The sequence below is a fragment of the Anas platyrhynchos genome, chromosome 2 (genome assembly GCF_047663525.1).
Source record: "Anas platyrhynchos isolate ZD024472 breed Pekin duck chromosome 2, IASCAAS_PekinDuck_T2T, whole genome shotgun sequence".
NCBI classification, from domain to species: Eukaryota; Metazoa; Chordata; class Aves; order Anseriformes; family Anatidae; genus Anas; species Anas platyrhynchos.
This window is the reverse complement of record NC_092588.1, coordinates 91,711,812-91,732,717: the sequence shown is the minus strand read 5'-3', so window position 1 is coordinate 91,732,717 and position 20,906 is coordinate 91,711,812. Positions and strand designations below refer to the sequence as shown.

At 41.2% G+C, this 20,906-nt stretch overlaps 1 protein-coding gene across 1 annotated transcript in view; it reads left to right on the top strand.

Moving 5' to 3' along the window:
- Nucleotides 1-20,906, top strand: part of NEDD9 (neural precursor cell expressed, developmentally down-regulated 9) — a 95,370-nt gene that overhangs the window by 17,848 nt on the left and 56,616 nt on the right. The window contains exon 2 of the mRNA XM_005016946.6: nucleotides 8,782-8,989. Coding sequence (XP_005017003.1) covers nucleotides 8,987-8,989 — 3 coding nt within the window. The 5' untranslated portion in view covers nucleotides 8,782-8,986. The remainder of the gene's footprint in view (nucleotides 1-8,781; nucleotides 8,990-20,906) is intronic.

Below are 20,906 nucleotides of genomic sequence, written 5' to 3'. Positions count from 1 at the left end.
CTACCTGGCCCACCTCTGGCCTGGAATACCACTGTCCCTAGCGTTCCATTCTACCTTGCACCAACAGATATGAGGAACATTTAATGACTCAGCAAGGGAAATGCTGTTTTGAACACCAGACCCTGAGCTGGACTGGTGCAAGCCCTGGGCCCAGTCTGTGCAGCAGTCAGTGCCCTCGTGAGCTGACTTCCCCTAGAACTGGCCCAAGTCAAGACCAAGTGTCAGTTCCTCATACTATCTCCTACAGGTGGTACACTGCATCAGAGCTGTTGGAGCATGAAGGTCTCAAAAGTTTCTTTTGTACATGAGAAAACCGAATACCAGTTATCTGCCTGGGCCATTCAGTTGCTGAGCAAGCAACATTTTACTACAGCAAGAGTTTGCCCAGCTTGCCTGCTGGTATGCACTCTGCTTGCTGCCTGGCATTCACCTCCTCAACTTTGCCATGAGCTCATCCCTCTCTTGAGCCAGGGAATTCCAGGCAAGCCTCCCATGCCACAGCACAGAGGTTTATACAAACAAGTGTTTTTCATTATTGTTTGAGCTTAAAGAACATAGTTTCCAGATTTTTTTTTTTTTAATGTATATATAAAAGTTTATGTCAGAGGCTCACTGAACTTTGAGAAATGCTTGCTGCCAAGTGGTGCACCCTTTTTGTTAACAAAAAAAATATACACAGTTCTGCTTGGGTGACTGTATAACTGATATGCTGGGGAGATGACAATCTAGGAAAATAACCTACTGGGATTGGTAGACCAAAGAACTGATACACCAATGAATGTCTTAAAACATTAAAACTTAAAACATTACAAGTGGTTTTCACATTTATTCCAATGCTGAAAACAGTTATCCTTTGGCAAATTTTCAGGAGGGAGAACTCAGGCTTTTTGATAATACTGCAAGTAAGCCAGGGGAAAACAAGCATGAAAGGGAACAAATTAATCATCCTGGAGCAGAACTGGACTGGTGCTAAGAGAACAGCATATCCAAGATAATCTTCCACTATCACAGAAACGGACAGGTGACTATATATAGGGCTTCAAATAAATAACTGACAACTGACACTTCACTATGCACATTTAAATATGTACCTTCTTAGGTAACTCCTGCCTTTCACAAACATCTGGTTTCAATAAAAGGTTACACTTGGGATTTTACTTTATCTTTGAACACAAGTCTGAACTAGTCCTTCTGTGTGCAATTACAGCCCTGACAGCTGAAACTGGGGTTTACTTCAGTGTTCATTTGTCTCAGACATGGCACTAAAAAGTTAGTGTCGCCTTGGATGCAAGTTCCTTCCACTAATGTCACAGTTCTTCAGGCAGTCCCACAAGCCCCAAATCTCTTAGCCTCATGTGGAAAATCATTCATAGCAGCTGAGGAAACTAGAACCAGGAGCAAGCAGACACAGGCAGCTACTTCACTGTCACAGAAGGTGTTTCAAAGATGGAGTTTGCAAGCCAAGCCCTTTGTGCAACACACCCTGCCACTATGGCTGCTATTTTTGCACAAAGCATGGATCTACAGCCTGAGACCTCACTTACCTACTTTGCCCAAAAGGCCCTGTTTTTGTAAACTAGAGCTATTATTCACAGGTTTGCATAAAGCAAAACTGAAGGAGGTTGTGGTTCTCCTCTTACTTTACAGCTCAGGTGCAATGCAAGGAAACCAGGGTTTAATTCTGTCCCTCTGTCTCACTTGATTACCCACATATCCTCTTATGAACATACTCAAGCCACTTAGTTGCAAAGCATCGCACAGAAAGAAGGAAGGAGTTCTTATCTGTTCTGTTTCCATCCCCCCAGTATTAGCTGGCTCACCTCTTGACCTGCAAGTGCCCCAATGCTCAGGCCAGCGTGGTACAGCAGGGCAACACTTACACCATGCAAAGTATGAGAACCATTCAGAGGTTCCCAATAACAGTTAACTCAAGGGAGAAGTGACCTCTGATTTCAAAACTGATGCTAAAAAGAGAGCTACTGATCTGTAACTTTCTCCTGTCTTTGGTGTGGTATAAAGCAAGCATGAGCTAGCAGATGATCACAGCCACAATACTGGGTTATGTTTACCCAGACAAAAGAAGCTTCTGATGATGTCTTCCTCTACAATACTGCCTTTAACAATTGTTTTCATCCCACATACAAGCACATGGCTTGCACAGGATGGAGGACCATTCTCCTACGAACTATCCAGGCAGAACCCAACAAGGACCTGCAGATGCCTTCTGGTGCCATGCCAGTTCTTATTGTATGTTTACTGCCCAGGACCAACCTGGCCCCTGCTCAGCTGAGCTCATGGGCCAGGGACTCCTGAGGAAAGCAGGCTGATGTTCATCTGTCCACCAGCAGACACTGGTGGGTTTCTGGCACGCATGAGATGAGCAACTCCAGGAGGCAGCTGCAGGAGCCATTTCACCTCCCTCAGGCTTTGCTCTACTACCCATGACTAATTCCTCACTTAAATCAGAACATAAGGACATCTGATAGTACACACACTTCCAATGGGACAGCTGATGCTTCATTTTCTTTTAGCTTTTAACCGTACTGCTTATTCTGCTTCTACATTAACTCACCTTTCATTTGGCTGCTGTTCATTAGGTCCTTTATGACCTCCTGTGCCTTACACCTTACCTCCTTCTACCCCACCACACAACTAACAGCTTGGTGGGTGGTAATCTGCAGCATTGCAGATGCGATAATGCAAAGCTGTAGATTTGCCTACAAGATTTGGGCAATAATCTTTCCTAGGTAACTCACGCAGCAGGATTATGGGTCTGAAGCATAGTGATGAGGCATGCCTCCAGCTTCTCTGCTACCACCTTGTACCTCTCAAAACCATGTCTGAACAGAGAAGGTGGCATGGCCCGGTGCACACTGAGCACTAACTGGTGTATTTGATTCCCATGGGTCCCTCTAAAATTGCTCACTATCTGCAAGTATGCTGACACTTACCCTAAGCAACAGCTTATATCTGAAAATGGCATTGCACAAAAGTTAGTTTCCGATCTTGCAGACATCTACTGTAATTGTCAACATTGAAACATTGACTGGTCTGTGACAGACAGAAATAAGCTGCTAAACACTGTCAAGACTGCAATGTCCATGGTCATCTGCCTTGGAAACACAAGCTTCATCCACCTCCAAGAATCAAAAGGTTAGGAAAAATGAATCTTTGCTTTCATTTCCTCACTTCAGACAAGGCAGTTGCCCTCCTGGTGGATACCATCACTAGAACCAAGTGCTACATATCATGACCACGCATGCTGTCCACTGCTTTTTGGGCATTAATGGGGCTAAATAACACAGGAAGCCACCAAAACTGCTCTTCTGCCTTGAAGAAGTGACATTGTACTATAAGAAGTCTTACTGACACATCTGCCATCAAACATGCCACGCAGAGTAGAAGCAGTCTTGCATCAGCCTACTCTTGTACCTCTCAAGAAGGCTGAGGTGGTCCAGATCCCTTCCACCTCAATTCTCTCAGCGTGGACACAACACAGTCTGGATGAGGAGAAAAGAATTATGTGCAGATTTGAGACCAATATATCCATTTTTAGAGTGTGCATATACACAAACATGCACACCAAACCTCCCTGGCACATCTCAGTCCAACACTTGTAGCATCAAAAACAGAACTTAAAAGAATACTATGAAGTCAAGTACTCTGAATTAAGACTGCACAAATAACCTCTATACCTGCATTTCTTAGCTTTAGTCCTCAGCCATATGCATTTTATGACTTTTTCCACAAGTTTGCTGCTTCATTTATTGCCAGTAATTTAAGTATTAACCAGGGGCTGTGCTCTAATAAGTGTCCTGTCTAGAAGGACCCTGCTCTATTTATTGTAGAAGTCAAAATATGCTGCTGAAATGGTGAACACTGAACGGTTGAAAGAAAAATGTCTTGTTTAAAAATAAAGTTTCCATAACCTCAGAATGCTCCTGAAAGTGTTGCAGTTTCTACAAGATGCCTGTTACCTTATTCAGCCCCAGACTTTGAAAGCATACTTTATATTTCTCTACTTCCAGCTAATTGCACTGAAATGTTTTGGCCTGTTTTGCTGAAGTGGAAAGCATGCACGAACAGTAAACAGAAGCAGAGGCCTATATTTCAGGTTTAAGTTAGATGTGGTTCCCCCCCCCCCCCCCATTTCATGGTAGTTTGACATAAAAACAAATTTATTTTTTAGTTAAGTGAACTTGTGAGCAAAGTTGGGTCAAAGTCAAAAGGAACTGTCAGCAAATATTACCAATAATTCAAACATGTGGCTTAATTTTCCAAGAACAACCTATTTGAGATATCTAAAGCTTAATATTAAAGTATGCTTTAAATGGAAATGAAAAACAATGTTTCAAATTGCATTTTCTCCCCCTCAAAATAATTATGGAACAAGTAGACCACAGCTGATGAAGGAAAAAATACAAAGAACATACAAAGTTCTGATTCATCAAATATCATAATAACCTAATAACCCATAGCAACAGCAAGTTGTTATTCCCTTTACAGTCCTCCTACAGAAGAGGTGGGACAGAAAGGAAACAGAGCCCACATTGTTGCTCCACAAACCCTGAAGGGAAATGGCCCCTGGAGCAATGCTCAACCATTTACATGTACTTGCCAGCTTGCTTAACAGATTCATGGTTTAATTGGGGTAGTTAAAGTATTCCTTTCCCTATCTGGGTTCAGAAACAGGTATCAGGTGAGGCCCATCCCACACAACAGGAGTGAAGCAGCCTTCAGTTCATGGACTGGAGCCAATTACAGAATCTGCACCTGTAGTTTGACCTCAAGAATGTCAGGCTATCTGGTCAAAGTCTGGCAGATGTGAACACCTTCAAGCAGAAACTTGCAGTCAGATGTATCAGGTAATTCTCACTGCAGATTGCTCCATGGCTGCCCAGGAATTCAAGTGCATTCCTGTAGTTTAAATCAAACACCTTTTGGACTATTGCAGCCTCAAATACCACACACTGTCTGAACAGTGAAACCAAGCACCTGTTTATCAAGCTTTACACCTCAACTGTGTATCCCTGCTCTTCAATTTCTCCCAGCTCTCTTCATTTCTACCTGCTAACACTTCTCTCTCCATGTAAGCATGTGACCAGAACAACTCTTCCAAGTAGTTCTTTCTTGAGCAGAACAGGTTGGACGGTTATTTCCAGCTAAAAGTGTGGGCTTTTTTCCTAGTACCACCACTTATTTTCTGCCCAGGTCTTGTACAAGCCATTTCACATCCTCATACCAGTCCTTGCTCTCAATGTCTGCCTGAATTTCAAGAACTGTGTCCTTCATCAAATGAAAGGGGAATTCAACATCTAGCTATAAGAACTGTGAAGCAAAGGCACATAGTGTCTGTTCATTATGCAGACATAGGGAAAAAGGCTTTACAGCAGGAAGGCACATGGGTTGCACCTTATTTTCTTTTCTTGGTGCTACTAAAGGGTACAGAGTAAAATTGTGCATTATATAGAGCAGCAGTGAACCCTTTCAGTACAGTGCTGCCCTTCTTTAGAAAGGAGGTGCTCAAGATTTCATGTTTGCCTTTCTTCCTTAAACACAGCTGACAAGGATTTCTTCAACATTTTTATTTTGAAAATGATTTTAATTGGATCTGTTTTTCCATCATTTTCAGTACCATGACTTATCCTGGTAAGCCACACATCACAGAAGGATCATTTTGCAAAACAAGTGTTTTCTGTATGCCTCACAGTGGAATGAATTTATTAATTGAAATGTAAGGGTAATAATCCCACAGCATTAATTTGAGAAGCCCTTATTTACTTTTGAAGTACCTTTTATTTGCCTAAGGTAGGAAGTTGAGCAGTATCAGAAAGGTAAAGTATTCTACGGCCTTTTGTTCACAGGATTTAGCATAAGGCTACTGCTACCTAGCATGAAAGCAAATAGCATCCTTCAAGATTTTCTTAACTAAGCAACAGACATGAATGCTGTGTGGACCTCATAGGAAGGTGTCCTGCCTCTCTAGGGAAGAGGAGAAAAAAAGCAACAAAAAAAAAAAAACAACCACTAACATTTAGAGCCTTGCTCGATGCCCTTACTAAAAGGCCATCCCACTTCATGATAGGGATCCCTCAGCTCCCCAGCTATATGGCCCTTCCTGGATATCATCAGGTCAGAAACATATTGCAGTAAAGTGGGGACACTGCTCAGATCAAATACGTTGCTTACACTCATGAAGCTTTGCTTCAGAAATAGCTCAGACAGCTTGACCTATGCTATCTGTAGGCAAAGGAAGTTATTTCAAAATTACTGGCATTATTGCAATAACATAATTGCACCTCAACACTGCACCTGTAAAATTCCCAGCATTTCCACAATATCCAGTGTCAGCATATCTCCCGGGTCACATGGTCACCCAGAACAGGAAACCCTAAGCATCCACGGGTTGTCCAGCCCTGAGGCTGCCCTTCATGAGGTCAATTCTTGCAGAAGAGTCATCCTAGGGCAAGACAGAGGGAAACAGTGTTTCTGTCCTCTACTGAGAGATGACCACAAGCAGTAGGTGCCTTAAGTCATAGAGGCCTGAGAGGAGGAAGAAGGGTGCCAAAGCAATTGTTAAAGCTTCTACAAAGCAAAGTCCAGAAGGAGAGAGGTGAATTAAGCAAGGCCAGCATCACTGGTTCCACAGCAAGGTGGTGCATACTGCCTCCATTAAGAGTCTTCCTGTTACTATCTCACACCTGGTCTCTTCAGCATAATACCCAAGTTCAGTTCTGGGTGAATATCAAGCTAAAACAGTATGCAACCATCTCCTTTTGTCCCACTCGTCCCTCAGGAAGCTTGCTGTATGTTATGTATGGAAAAGTTTTTGGTGCTGTTATTTAAATCCACTCCACATTGGTGGAAGGGCGAGGAACTGAGTTCAATATGTGTAACGTGTTTTAGAAGTCAGGAGGCAGAGGGAAGAAACAACAAAAAGAGCCATCCAGAAGTTTGCTGCTATTCACATACCAAGACATTTTTTTCCCTTCCCTGTGAAGTGCTGGTTCTGTGCTTAAGACCCAGACAGGAAAAATCTTGGTCCGGACATCAGTTTTCCTCATTTGTTGGGAGAAGAGAAAGGCAATTGCTGTGCAACCTTTACTGTCAGTCTTGACGTCAACCAAGGACCCTGCAGCTTATTGAGTGCTTTTGTTATATATATATATATAGAGAGAGAGAGAGAGAGAGATAGCATATAGATATATATAGATATATATATATAGATATAGCAGATATATATATATATATATATATCTGCTTTGTTTGGAAGGAGAAGGTGCTAGTGTCATGATGCAAGCATCTTTCAAGAAGGCAATCACTTCTGCCTTGTTCTGTGAAGTTCTGTCCTCCAAAATCTATGGAGGCAGTGTTAACGTTGTATAAGAAAGTGCCAAACAAAGTCATGCCTCCTAGGTTCTCTGCACACTACAGATGCTAGTGAAGGCATTTTGAAGTCCAGGAGCCACTGTCACACCTTACAGACTCATCCAACAATTCAAGACAAACAGTCATTTGTGATAAACTTTTCTGGATTTGGAAGTACAAATAGTGACAGTTACTGACCTCAACAAAATGTACTGTTTCCAAGGCTTCTTTCAGACTGACTTTTCTGGCAAATGGAGAAGATCCCAAAGCCAAAAAAACTCCACTCAACTCTTTGCTCATGCTGTACATTGCATGCTAGAAGGGTTAAGCTTACTGCAGCCATACCCTATACCCATCTAAAACTTCACACCCTCCACACATGGCATAAACCTTCTTTTAGCTCAGAATTTTTTCACAGGCTTGCACAGCTATTTCCAGTCAACTCCTATGTTTCTTTTTCATGCAGCTCAGATCTTTCTTTCAGAGATTTCGTGTCTCAGGAAATTCTCATTGAGGAGCTGCTTATCATTGGATGGTCACTCATGTATGTGAAAGCTCAGAAAGCAAATCCCATGCACAATAGCATACTTGTGTGTTCCTTATCAGCGTAAGGACAGGGTCTCAGCAATGTGATGTTTGGGTTACTCAGGACAACAAGCAGCTTTGAAAAACAAACCAAAGTGACCTCTGAAAGCATGACTGGTCAATTTAAAGCCAGATTAATGATCTCCAGTATGAGATGATCAACCAGATCAACCTTTATGTTTGCATAATCCAGATGGTGGTCTGGCTTCTAGGCACTGTCCCTGTATGAAGAACATGCAGAAGAATATTAAAACAATAAGATATTCAAACCCATAAAATATTGATGTTTTAATCCATGATTGTGGATTGGTTACACTTCAGTTTTCTGGCTGTGTTTCTCTCAAAACTTGCTCAGTAAAGCCCACAAGGTAGCTGATTTTCCCCCAGATAAGGTCTGTTTGACCTTTTAGTTCTCCAGCACAAAGCTGCAACATTAAGCTGCGGACTTGCCAGTGAAGGAGCTGCTGGAATAAACATTCCAGAGCTATTGAACAACTCTGGATATCAGCCTTCCTGATAAATGCATTGGGAGCAATAAAGTAAGGCCACGCAGCATGCATCAGTTTGATACCTGCCAAAATTCCTTAGCCCTTAACAAGGATATCAAAAAGGTCATGTCTCTGATTAAAAACACATATTGCTAACAGTAGCAAAGTTATTTAACCATATTTTAGAGAGAAAGTTTTTCCCTGAGGTCAGTCTTGTGCATCACTAGGAGAACTGTGCAGGGAAATCCTGAGCAGCCCCAGACAGTTTGAATTGGCAGGGCAGAAAGTAAGCAAGCTTTTTGCTCCTTTGTTCATCTGTTTCATTGACCTTTTCTTTCAGATGGGGAAAAAAGGTGCTTGGGTCTATGAAGAAATACTTAGAACAAGGAAATCCTGAAAGTGAAGAGTCCAGCAATCGGGAAAGGCAAGAACCCACCAGTTTACTACAATGCAGGATTTTGTATGGAGATAGCCGTCGTGGATGCACAAAGCTCCTGTGTTCCTTTGATTAACATACAGTAGGTGGAAGCCAAACACACCAGACAATGGTAAGTTTCACTTTCTACAAAGTCAAAAGGCACTTTAATAGAAGCGTAACTGCCTCTTTCATGGAGCTCAGCAACAAAAATATTCTTTCTTAAGGCTGACTGAATGCCTACTTTGTTCAGAAGTCAGGCAGAGCTCTCATTGTCAGGTTGGTCACAACCCATTTTAGCGCAAAAGCTAGGAGAGCAGACATCCTGGGCAGGCAGCAGTACTGTAAGCCTTGGTAGTAAATGCAGCTTTACTGAACACACTGACAGGAGGATTTTCTTTCAGGAAGAGGAGTGAGGCATCTCCCTAACAAACCATGTCTCAGGGGAATTGTACAGGCCATTGAGGTATAGTGTAAGTATGACGATAATGAAGATGTGAGGGACTTGGTCCATCTCTCCATCAGAGGGAAAACTTTGTAGACTCCGCTGATCACTTTTCATATTCAAGGGAAATTTCAAAATGTCATCAGAAAGAATTCATGATCTTCTATGGACAAGTAGTAAACCAGAGCAATTCAAAACATTTTAGACAGACTAGATAACACCACTCTAAAACCTCCATGAGTTTCCAGCTTTGCACTCCTTGTTTGCCAGTTTTGCAGCACCCCTGCAGCTGAGCCACCACACAGCTGATGGCACTGCAAGTGAGGCACGTAGGCTCAGGGCTGATACAGCAAGAGGACAGGAGATAAGAAAGCTGTTGGCCTGCATGTTTAAGAAGCATTTCTTCCATCAACCTATTATGCAAATATATAGGCTTGCCTTTGAATTACCACACACACTCTTTTGAAGTCTAGATAACCATGGAAGCAAGAGTCAAGTCGTGCAGAACAAAGCACATGTCAGTGCTAACTCTTATGCTATAAGAAACACTTTATCAGTAATGACACCAAATCGGAGCTCAACAACAAGTTTAACTTTTCTCCTTAGCTTTCACCCACTAAAGAATAGGCTTAGAAGCTACATCATTACACAGGTGATAGAAGAGATAAGGAAGTATGCTTATGATGTAATCACTTAAATCATGGCAGTCTCCCAATTATGAACCCACTTCTAATTATCCCAAATCTTCTCATTTGGCATGCACCACTTGCACATTTGTTTAAATTTGTTCTATATCAGAAACCTGAAGACAGGCTTGCATGCCTGTCGTTCAGAACTAACACCGTATTCACCACCCTAAGAAAGGTATTTTAAAAGAAAACCACAGAGCAATTTTGAAAGGTGTCTGGGTGAGAGAAATCAGACAGGAACTCAATCCAAGATTTTCACAACCAACATTGAAGATTTCTTTGCTTCTTACTGCTTTAAGAAGCATTTTCCATCTTTAAAAAAATCCTAACAGCCCCAACCTGAGGGTTGTTTTCTAGCTTAGTTTGGACAAGAGAGAAGTTAGTTCTTTTTCTAGGGACACCTCAAGATCTGAGATCCAGCCTGACCCTCTCCATATTTTTTAGTGATTTCTTAACCTAAGCTCTTTTCTAGAAGCCATAATAGTTTAAGGTTCACTTCTTGACCTTCACTGCTTTTACTCACCCTCACCTCTTTACTCTGTAAATTAAAAATTGTGGGTCTTCTACTTCTTCATGTAAGACAAGCGTATAAATAACCAGTAAAAACGTACCTCATGTAAGTCATGTCAGTCATACAATTAAACATTTTCTCCTCCTCATGATGTATTTTACTGAGGTATAAATCATGACTAAAAGGCAATTTAGTGCAGACAGGAATTTTACTGGGGGCTGCAGATCTCCTGGACTCATCTGGAAAATGAGAAACAATCATAGATGATACATCTTGCTGGGTATACGATCTACTGAAGCTAGAGTACTCCGTCTAGACTGAGATTTAACTTCCTCATTCAAATCCAGTGAAATAGGACTGCACTAGATGCAGTTCCATAAAACATTTGTGTTGGATTAAGGAGGTTTTTACAAAGCCCGATCACACTGAAGAAACCATGCGAACAGAATGGAGCACTGCCAAATCACAGGAGCCGAAAGGTAGCCAGTGGCTCTCCTAAGTTCAGCAAGGCTTCAGCTGCACTCACTTTCTTCCTCCCATTAAGGAGAAACTCTCCCCTTTGTCCTAGCCAAAAAGAGACTGCAGGCTCAGACATCCCCCAAACAAGATATATTAGAATCAAACACCTCCTCCTTGACTTCCAGCAGATTGAAGTACACAGCTTTAGTATTTTATCCCTTTGAGCCTTCTGCTGTCCAGAGCCACCAGCTCACAATACATTTTCTGAAACACAAGATTGAGAATGTGCTGATTTCTACAGCACTCTGCCAGCTCCCACTATGAGGAATCCCAGTATTCTGTTTTGTTTTATATATTTTTTACTCAGCCTTCACTGTTTTATCTGCCTTGCAGTTCAGGAAACAAAGCTGACCCCCTTGGTCTGTGCAGGCAGCTGCATCACAGCAACATGCCCTTCCAGAGGGCATCCTCCTGCAACACATCACACTTCTGCGCACACCTGCAGTACTTGTCCAGAGACTGTTCCTACCCATGACCTCCTGCACAGGATCTCTAACATCCAGCTGAATATATACACCTTTCACAATTTTTAAGGTTTCCAAGCAATAGCTAATCTTAGATTCAGCATAATCAAGTTTTGAGTCAGGCTTCAGCAGTACTGTCCATCCAGACACTGGCAAGAGAAAAGGCCCCTTGCCAAGGGGAGAGGGAAATCAGGATTAAAAACTGTATTAAAACCCACAGAGAAAGGCTGGGAGGGCTGGAACAAGTCCATATAAAGAGGGTGAGAGCTGACAATAGAGCACAGTATCTTTCAGCCATCTGTTTTGTTTTTTACCTTAAAGGTGCAGTAAAATGTATTTATACACAATTCCTCAGTTTACAAGGAAAGCGATTGCCTTATAGGCTTTAAAACGGGCCTCAGCTGAGCAGCAGTTCTCCCAGCCTGGATTTTGGGGATTGTATCTCACTCCATGAATAATACTTTCATTCATGGGGGCCATAGTTTTTAGTCTCCACTGCCAACTGACATAGATTTTGTTCCTCTCCACTGAGATACAGCAAGATGGAGGCCTGAAGTAACAGTTGCCTGAAATGTACCTAGTGACAGGAACATTCCGTGCAGAGTTATTTCTCCATGATAATTTTTAATGAACTTTGAGTTTCACATCCACTGAGACAGCAAGACAGAGTACCTCATAAAAAGCCTTGAAGAAAAATACCAAGTGCTTGGATTTTTTTCCCCTTAAATACAAGCTTCTGAGTAGTCTGAACAAAGTAACTCATCAGCACACATTGGCCACCAGTGGTTTATCTAAAAGAATCCTTCACGGAAGCCTGGCCCTGGGAGCAAGTTCTGCATTTGCTGTTCATCAGAGCAGAAGTCCATCCTCATGGGATAGAGCAGTTTTCAGGAGGTGCTGGCAGACAGAAGAGCACAGAAAAAGCCTCAGCCTACCCTTTTGTTCCTGTATTCAACCCAGCAGCTCCTAGACTGCAGACAGTCATAGGCTCAGAGCTGGCTTAGTCCTCTCTCCTTTCCTAGTCCAACCCAGTGCATTCCAGGCACATCCCAAGCTCTGCTCTACCAAAGAGCAATGAGAACCAGAGACATGGCTGAAGGAAAGGTTCAGGTTGTGGATTAATGCATCCTTGACCAAACAGAGAATTGACACTTAGCAACAAGGATGAGAGTAGAAGGAAGAGACCATGGACACAGCTGCTGTTGGGTAACCAGGGCATTTAAGGGTTGGTCTGTTCCAGCTACAGTGACTTCTCATACAATCACTCAAATATTGTCTTGTCCAGTCAAAGATACCCTATAGATGCTGTGTTTCACCACTGTGTAGGGTAGCCAGTGTCTATGTGGCTCACGAGGACTCGTGAAAGAAGTTACAGCGCATCTGATGCGGTCAAAGTAAAGGCTTATTACAGCAATACAGAACCATTTTACATAAACCACACTTGAAATGTATCATCACCATTATTATCCTGTTGGAGGAGGTAGATCCAGAACAGTAACCTAAATAGAGATAAATACAAAAGCTCTGGACTAAGCCAACGCTAACTTCATACATGTATTCAGGACAGACTTTTCCCAGAGTCAGAAGTGATGAGACACCAGACCCCATTTTGGTCTGCCTGTAGCAATTATTACTCAGTAAAATGAAGAGGAAAAACAGAACAAAACCAGCCTCTACCTTTCACAGTTTCTCTAGCTTACTGCTAACCAGAAATATTCACATCTTCACAAGAAATACTACTTCATAGATTCATTCTTTTCTGGATATGTTAAGATAAATACAGTAAGGCAGGCCACCTTGCAACCCTTACGCATGTGTGAGCAGATCTATTCAGGTTAACGGTGGCCAGCCACAACACCTGCAGGGCAGGCTTGCACTTCAGGTAAACATTTACCTTGAAAACAATATCAAATTGGTTTGCCCAAAGTGACCATAAATATTTTCCTCTGGGAATTCTGTTTCGCTGCTGCTTTTTGTTTGTTTGTTTAAAAGAAAAAAACACTGGCAACTCTCTACAAAATACCCTTGTTTTAGGATTAAAGTAAATAAAGCTCAAAAGGTATCTAGTATCTACTGAAATCCCACAAATACACGCATTTCTTAGCCACAGTACTAGAACACCATTAAAGAGCACAGATACATCAGTTTGCCTACAAATGACAATGGTTTCATTTTTCTGCTCATTTCCCAGAATATTTTTTAAAGAGGCTTATTTCATTTTATTCTTCTGCCTTCTCTCACTCATGAGATTTCCTTATGCTCATGATTGCTTATTTGGCATAGTATTTTGTTGCAAGAGAACAGCCAAGACCCACATGCATACATAGCACAGACTTTCCACTTGAGGAGAGCTAGTTTTTACAGTTTATAGATGGCACACAAGCTAACTTGCAGGGTGAATAACCTTAAGCCTAGAAACATTGAGAGGCAGTATCTGCATGCAGCATTTTGTGAGCCAAATCAGAACCACATTATCACCTTTTGTTTCTCAACTGCTGCACCAGACACCAATCCCAACGTTATATCTTGAAGTTCACTCAGTTACTGAACCTTAAAAACTATCTTGACTATATACAGCTGGGCTGTTAGAGGGATCTACAACATCACTAGCTGTTGCACCCCAAAGGATTCCCTTGCTTAAAAGGATAAGGAAAACACAAGAGGTGGTTTGCCCCAGGCTCTACTTGAGAGCTTAGAGGCAGCTCCGATTCTGTATTTTTCCCCCCCAGACCTCTTCCCTACCCTAGTATACTTTGTGGTTGAACCCAAAGCCATTTGCCACCAGTAGAAAGACTTACTCTCTTCACTGAGTCACAGCTCTTGCCTCATTGTTATGAGCTCACCACGTTGGTCCACGATGAGCAGCAGAGGCACACTTCCTTCAGTCATACCAGCCATGGCTGATGGCCATAACCAGATCAGTCTCACCTCACTGGCTACAGGTATGCAAACCTCAGTAGCTACAAACACCTGGAAGACAAAACAGCAGCTTCCTCCTATACTACTCCCTACCCTTGTTTATTCAAGGACCTAATAAGAGATGACCGTGGCTATTTTCTACTTAAAGTCATTAGTTAAACAGCAATTGATTACAGATGGAGAACAATCTTCATGTTTTATTACTGATGACTTGTTTCCTGGCATTTAAGGACAGATGTAGGTTGGCAGATCTGTTCCCTCAGGCTGTAGATGGTGCAAAGTGTGGCTACACTCTGTGTTTACCAGCTATTATCACATCTCATCATGGGCTTTTTCAAGTTCTGGGTATGTCAGCAAGATTTAAAGGCTCTGTGTGAGGGAATACGAGAGCAGTTTGGTTTGTCTGCTATCAGTCAAGGATTGCTGATATGCTTTAATCTATCACTTCTAGCTTTTCTATGAAGTAGTTGCTACTTTTTTTTTTTTCTCAATGGTTTTCAACAGACCTCAGCAGCCTTGAGCAGAGACTGGCAACAACGCAACTAAATGGACTTTTTATTTCAGGTCTACCAGGTAAAACACAGAGAGCCCAAACCACAATACTGAATTCAGCTGGGTCTTGCTGCCCTCCCCATGCTGCACCAGGCCATCCCAGGGGAACTGTTCCTACAGTAACAAGGATCCAAGCTCAAAGTCTGTCAGGCCCATCTTTCTGCATTAAAACTGAGATGTGTGCAAGATCCTACTCAAAGTTTTCATCTGGTGCCTATTAAAAATGAGACCAAGCTAATTGAAAAAATCAGTGGGTATTCTACCAAGCAAATGTCTTCAGAAATCTCTACTGGCTCCTTGAACACAGCAGAAAATAGTTCAAAATACCACTGCTGAAGCCTTCTCTGCAGCTTCTCTCTCAGATCCCATTCCCATCCTATTTCCCAGTTCTCTGACTTCTCCCATTTGCTCCTCAAGTGAGAGATGCTCTCCTGACTCAAGGCCCCAGGTCAACATGCTGCAACGTATCCTCAGTTTACAATGATTTCAGCAAACAACAGTGCTGGTAATACTCTGTAGGACTTGATTCTTGGTGTTTAAATATGCGGTATACATACAGCTATTGTAAGAAGGTAGTGGCAGATCTTTTGCAGAGTCTTTCACCATCTAATAGAGCTCTACTTTGTCTGACAGCTGGCTTACGTAGGAATCACTGTATTTGATTCCATATGTCCATCTGCTCCAGAACACTGGATTTGACAGGCAAACAGCTGCCTTGCTAAGACACAAATAGTTTCCACAAAGGGTAAGTTTGGCCCTAACTTCCATGAAGGTTACAGGTGTCACTTTGTGGCTTGAGATTGAGAATTTATGGCCCTTCTCACACCTACCATAAAGCTATCAAATATCTGCTGGTTCCCAGATTACCACCAGGACAGATAAACCCGCCTGACAGCTCCTCTTTCCAGATTCTCCAAGCTCCATGTGACCAGTCACTGACCCTGACCCTGAGCCTTGCCATCCTCACTTCCCACCAACAACCCCAAAGTCATCGTTTCAGAAACGCTGGTGATGGCAGAAGTGCACTTACCTGTTTCTTTACATTTTTTTCCCCAAACAGAAAGATTCAGGGAAAACATTTTGAGGTCAGTTGCAAAAGGATTTCTTTAGTCCCATTTATAGCAGCTGATTTAGTTAATGCCTGAAAAGGATTATAGTATTTTAAATACAAAGCTTCATGTTCTGCTGACCCTCCCAAATGTCATGTTACATTTCAATCTAATATCTGATTGGAGACCCAAATTCAGATCAAATTTGCAACAGGTAACACTCTGGATGTGTTTTCCAGCAAATCTAGTGAGCCTGGCTAAATCCCCTAGCTTTTTCTTTCACAAGGCTCTTTTCTATCCAATACCATGATAAATATCAAGTGCCACGACTGGATTTTTTTTTCTTGTATTATTTCTCAATAATAAACAGCACTCCTTATTTCTCAAGAGTAAGGACTATATCTGATGTCACAATCCTCACAGTTTGGTAACATGAGTGTATATGTTAGCACTGCCTCCAGCGTGAGCTTGCACAGTGCTATGGCATTTATCATCTATTTCAATAGCATTGTGATCAACTTGTCAACTCAGATTGCAGGCGTAGAGACAGTTTTTGTTCTTAAGCAGCAGGACTGCTGGCAACACACTGCACATGTGGTGTTTCTTTTTTTTTTGTTGTTGTTGTTGTTGTTTTTTATGCAATATCATTGGCAAGCTTTTATTTTAGATATTCCTTCCCCCCCAAAAAAAATGTGGCTATACTTTCTTAAGGGTCAGAATAGGGTCTACAGTAGATGATCATGACCTAAAACTTCATTGGGAAAATAAAATAATAAAATAAAATAAAACAAAACAAAATCCATTTGTAGAGAAGGAATAAAGAAGCTGTTGCAAATACAGGAAGGTTAATGTATTAATCTTCTGCTGGCATGGCACACTCTGGGAAAAAGGCTAATTAAAAGGGATTTGAGGAAGGAGTGCCTTATACTGAGAGCAGTGGCAAGACTGCTGGGTTATCAGTGATTTTTGAAAGTCCTCATTAAAGTTCCAGAAAACAGAAATTGTACCAAGAAACGGAGTCTTTGAACTTTGTCTACACTAGAAATACATGGAAATACACTCTTTACATTAGTTCTGCAATTACTTACAGCTTTAAGAAACTTGGAAGAGCAAAGAGTGTGGCTCTATTTTCTCTATGACTAAATCCTGCTCCTGTAAAATATGTGTGTAATGACTTCTGTTTACACCAGTGATGGGAGTAAACAGCCTGATGAGAGAACATGGCAAAATACTGCTGATTTTATCAGCTGAAGCATGTGATATGCAGGACTTGTTTCCCAGGAAATCAAACTATTAACCAAATTACAAAGCTAAAATCCCAGCTCTGCCCTTCTGACAGCAGCAGGTACAGATTTAGACAAAATCACATGTTCTCAAGCTCTTTAGTTTTAAAAATGAGATGGAGAACGAGTCCAAGGTACCTCCATCTCCTGTCACACGTGTCTCCATTTGGAGATATTGCTGTGCACTTCAGACACAGGTGATACAGACGCTTTAATTGAGGGGGAGCTGCTTTCCCTTTCCCAACTTTGCTGTTGTCACTGGACATTGCTGTTGTCACTTTGGCATAATGGTGTGCATTTAATTTATATTTTGAATTACTGAAGGATGATGACTAGTTAAGTCCATTGGCCATGAGGTTCATGACCAGGTCTGAAACAATTCCAGATCTTTTCAGAGCATAGGGTCATGGGTAAGGGGTTTGGTTTTTGCTTTGGTTCATTGCAGAGAAAACAGTCAGCTACAAAATTAGCTCTGCAACCATCCCTGGTCTAGATTCACGGCCTTGGCTTGGACCCATTAGTGGCAACAACTGCAAAAGAAAGTTGAAGGGAGGAAGAAAAAAAGAAAATAATTCCATAAATTCCAGTAGCTCCTGGGGAAAAAAAAAATATTTGACCTTTATTATCTACTAACTTCTAGCTCTAACACTTTGCTCTAGTTTTTGTTTTTAAAATACTGTTACTGGCAGAATGGAGTCCAAAGAGAAAATAGACTGGAAAAAGTGTGAGACTCTGGGGAAACAGTTACTTACTGGCAGTTTCACAACTGCCCCTACACTTCTAATGAATTTTCATTCGTCAAATTCAGTGCAACTTGGTGACAAGCCAAGATTATTCTGCCTGCCTTTTAGCTCAAAAACATCCTTTTGGTCCCCTGCTCCTAAGCAGTGCCTTTAGTTCATTTGAGAAGCCTTGAGAGAAAAAAAGAGTTGCAGCTTGTAGTTAAAAAAGCCAATTTCAACTTCTCATGGACATGTCTTCTTATTTTAATCTGAAAAAGGATTTAAAATTTTGAACCAGGTGTAAACACCATGTGTAACAAAACATGCTTCTCAACAACAGTACTACAAAAGCAAATATATTCAGCTTTGAGGAAAAAAAAAAAAAAGCACAACTGGTTCTGATTTTATGTGGACTCACTGTCTAGGATGAAGCCACCTAACAGGATTTGAGACTGAGCATCCTTTCAATGTAGGATGAAAGCTTCTAGAGGGAGGAATAGATCTTACTTAAGGTGTTCTTGAGATGTTCTTAAATGTTTGAGGCCTGGTTTGTGTAAATAGCTTGCATTTCCAGTCCAGTGGCAGATAAAACAGTTAAGCTATTTGACTTCTCCCACTTAATACTACTTTAACCCCACTAAGGCTTTTTGTGTGCAGGTCTTATAGTAGAGCTGTCGATAAAAACAGTCACAGATTTCATTTGGCCTTATTGCAAAAGAATGAAAAAAGAGTTAACACAAACTGATCTCACTTCCCTCATTGTTAGGAAAACAAAAGAAAACAATAAAAACAAACAAAAAATAGTGATTTATTTTAGATAGTCTGAATAGCTGTAGACAGAGAGTTGAAATATGGCAAGGAAATTGCCACCCTAAACAAGCTCCTTTGAGCAATTTGATTAATTTTTTTTTCTTTTTTTTTTTTTTCCCTCCTGAGCTATGAGTCTTTGGAATGCACATACCATTGGTTTACTAATGTGCACAAAGAGCTCTTCCTGAGGTCCTAAAGCCTCTATGTACCCCAGAGTGGGAAAACGAATGTGAAACGAAGAGGTAGAGCCCGATGGTTTGTCTGGGGCAGGCTATTTGTGACTAAAATACGTGTGCTGTCACACATACAATGGTGATGTTTTTTGCATTTTCCTCCAAAATGCACATTTAAAGATGAATATAAATATAAATCAAATACCACAGTTTGATGGGATGAGATTTGTAGGGGTGATTTATACAACTGACATGTTCTGCACAAAGCCTAAAGTCTGCATCCTGGGAACCCAAACCTCAGCCTGGAGATTCTGAACCTCCTTCTCTCCCATTCAGCTCCAAAGTGCTTGGTGTCTAATGCATGCTAAATACTGGTCTTACATTAGGCCTCTTCATGAAACCACCCAAAACCCATGCCCAGGAGGAGGCTGCAAGGACTGTGCCTCTCTTCTATCAAAAGGCACCATGGCTAAAGCTTATTTCTGGGACACAGGGAGCACAAGATTGACACCCTGATTTGTAGCAGTAATGAATTACATTCAGTTCCTTTGGGTTTAATCTTACAAAACCAGGGTATAAAGAAGCTTCATGAGATCATCTAATACAAATTTTTGGCCAGCGGCAGGATCAGATATCCCTAGGTTAACCCCAGCAAGTGTATATCTAACATGCACTGGAAAAAGTACAAGTAGAGTCCACAACTACATTCACATATCTGCATCAGTACTTTATACTCCCATAACTTATCTTTCTGTCTTATGGCTAACTAACTACTCTTTACATCATACTTGTCTGCTTTCTTACTCTCCCATTATGCATGAAAGAAAATATTGACTTGATAAAGAAATAGTGAAATTGCAAATCAAAGTTAAACCTTCTAATTGAAGCTAGTAAACAATGCTACAAAGCAAAATAAAGGGGAATTACTAAAAATAAGTCAATTCTTAGTGCTGTCATCATGTATGGGGCCTCCATCTGGAACTGTGCTGTGGATGTGGCAGCTCTTTGTTTATTTTGAAGGAGTAAGTTAAGCAGTCACTCAAGGGTGTGTAGGAAAAGCCTGAGGCTGGAGATTACAACTTAGCTTTCTAATTAGACTGGAATGAAAATAGGTCTAAATCCATTGGGTATACAAGATAAGTTTACATACTTAGTAATTGATAATAATTATAGTTGCCTACAACAACAGTGAATGCCTAGTTGTTATTTTGTAACCAAAGGCAAATGAGTAGGGTATTCATTATACCTAAGCTGACAAAACTTTTTTAAAAAGTCCACCGCAACAACACTCCAGGGCACAGGGAGAGCTGTTATTTATCTGCCAGCTGGTCACTTGTTGCAGGGGTCCAAGGAACTAAACATTACCCGAACAGTCTAACTCAGTCCTGCCTAGCACTGTACTTACTCTTGAGAAAGTGATGAAACAGTCTGACTGTCATTTCTTTACATAGAAGAAATCACATAAAAGTAAGTGAGATGCAAAATACTTGAATATGGACACAAACCACAGGATAAATATTTGTTAACTCTCAGCCACAAAATACCTAAATACTATCCTACATGTAGCTGTCTAGGGAGGGAATAGGAAACAACCCATGGAATTTTTGATAATGGATGATCATCAAATGATGATCCTTTTTGTTGGGTTTTAATTTTAATTATAAGAATTTAATATGCAGGAAAATGAGAGATTTTCAGCTGTACAAATAGAAGTTACACAAAAGTGCTACCAAACCTATGTCTGATTAGCTTGTAAAGAAGTAGGGATTTGTAATAACATGTATGCTGAAAGCATTAGAGCAGCCATGCATATCCCCTTGCACTTACTCCCTCAGTTCCTAATGTCAGGTACCTGTGCAGCCTATGTCAATATGCAACAGAACAAAACAGTACTTTGGGAATCAGAATAGTTTG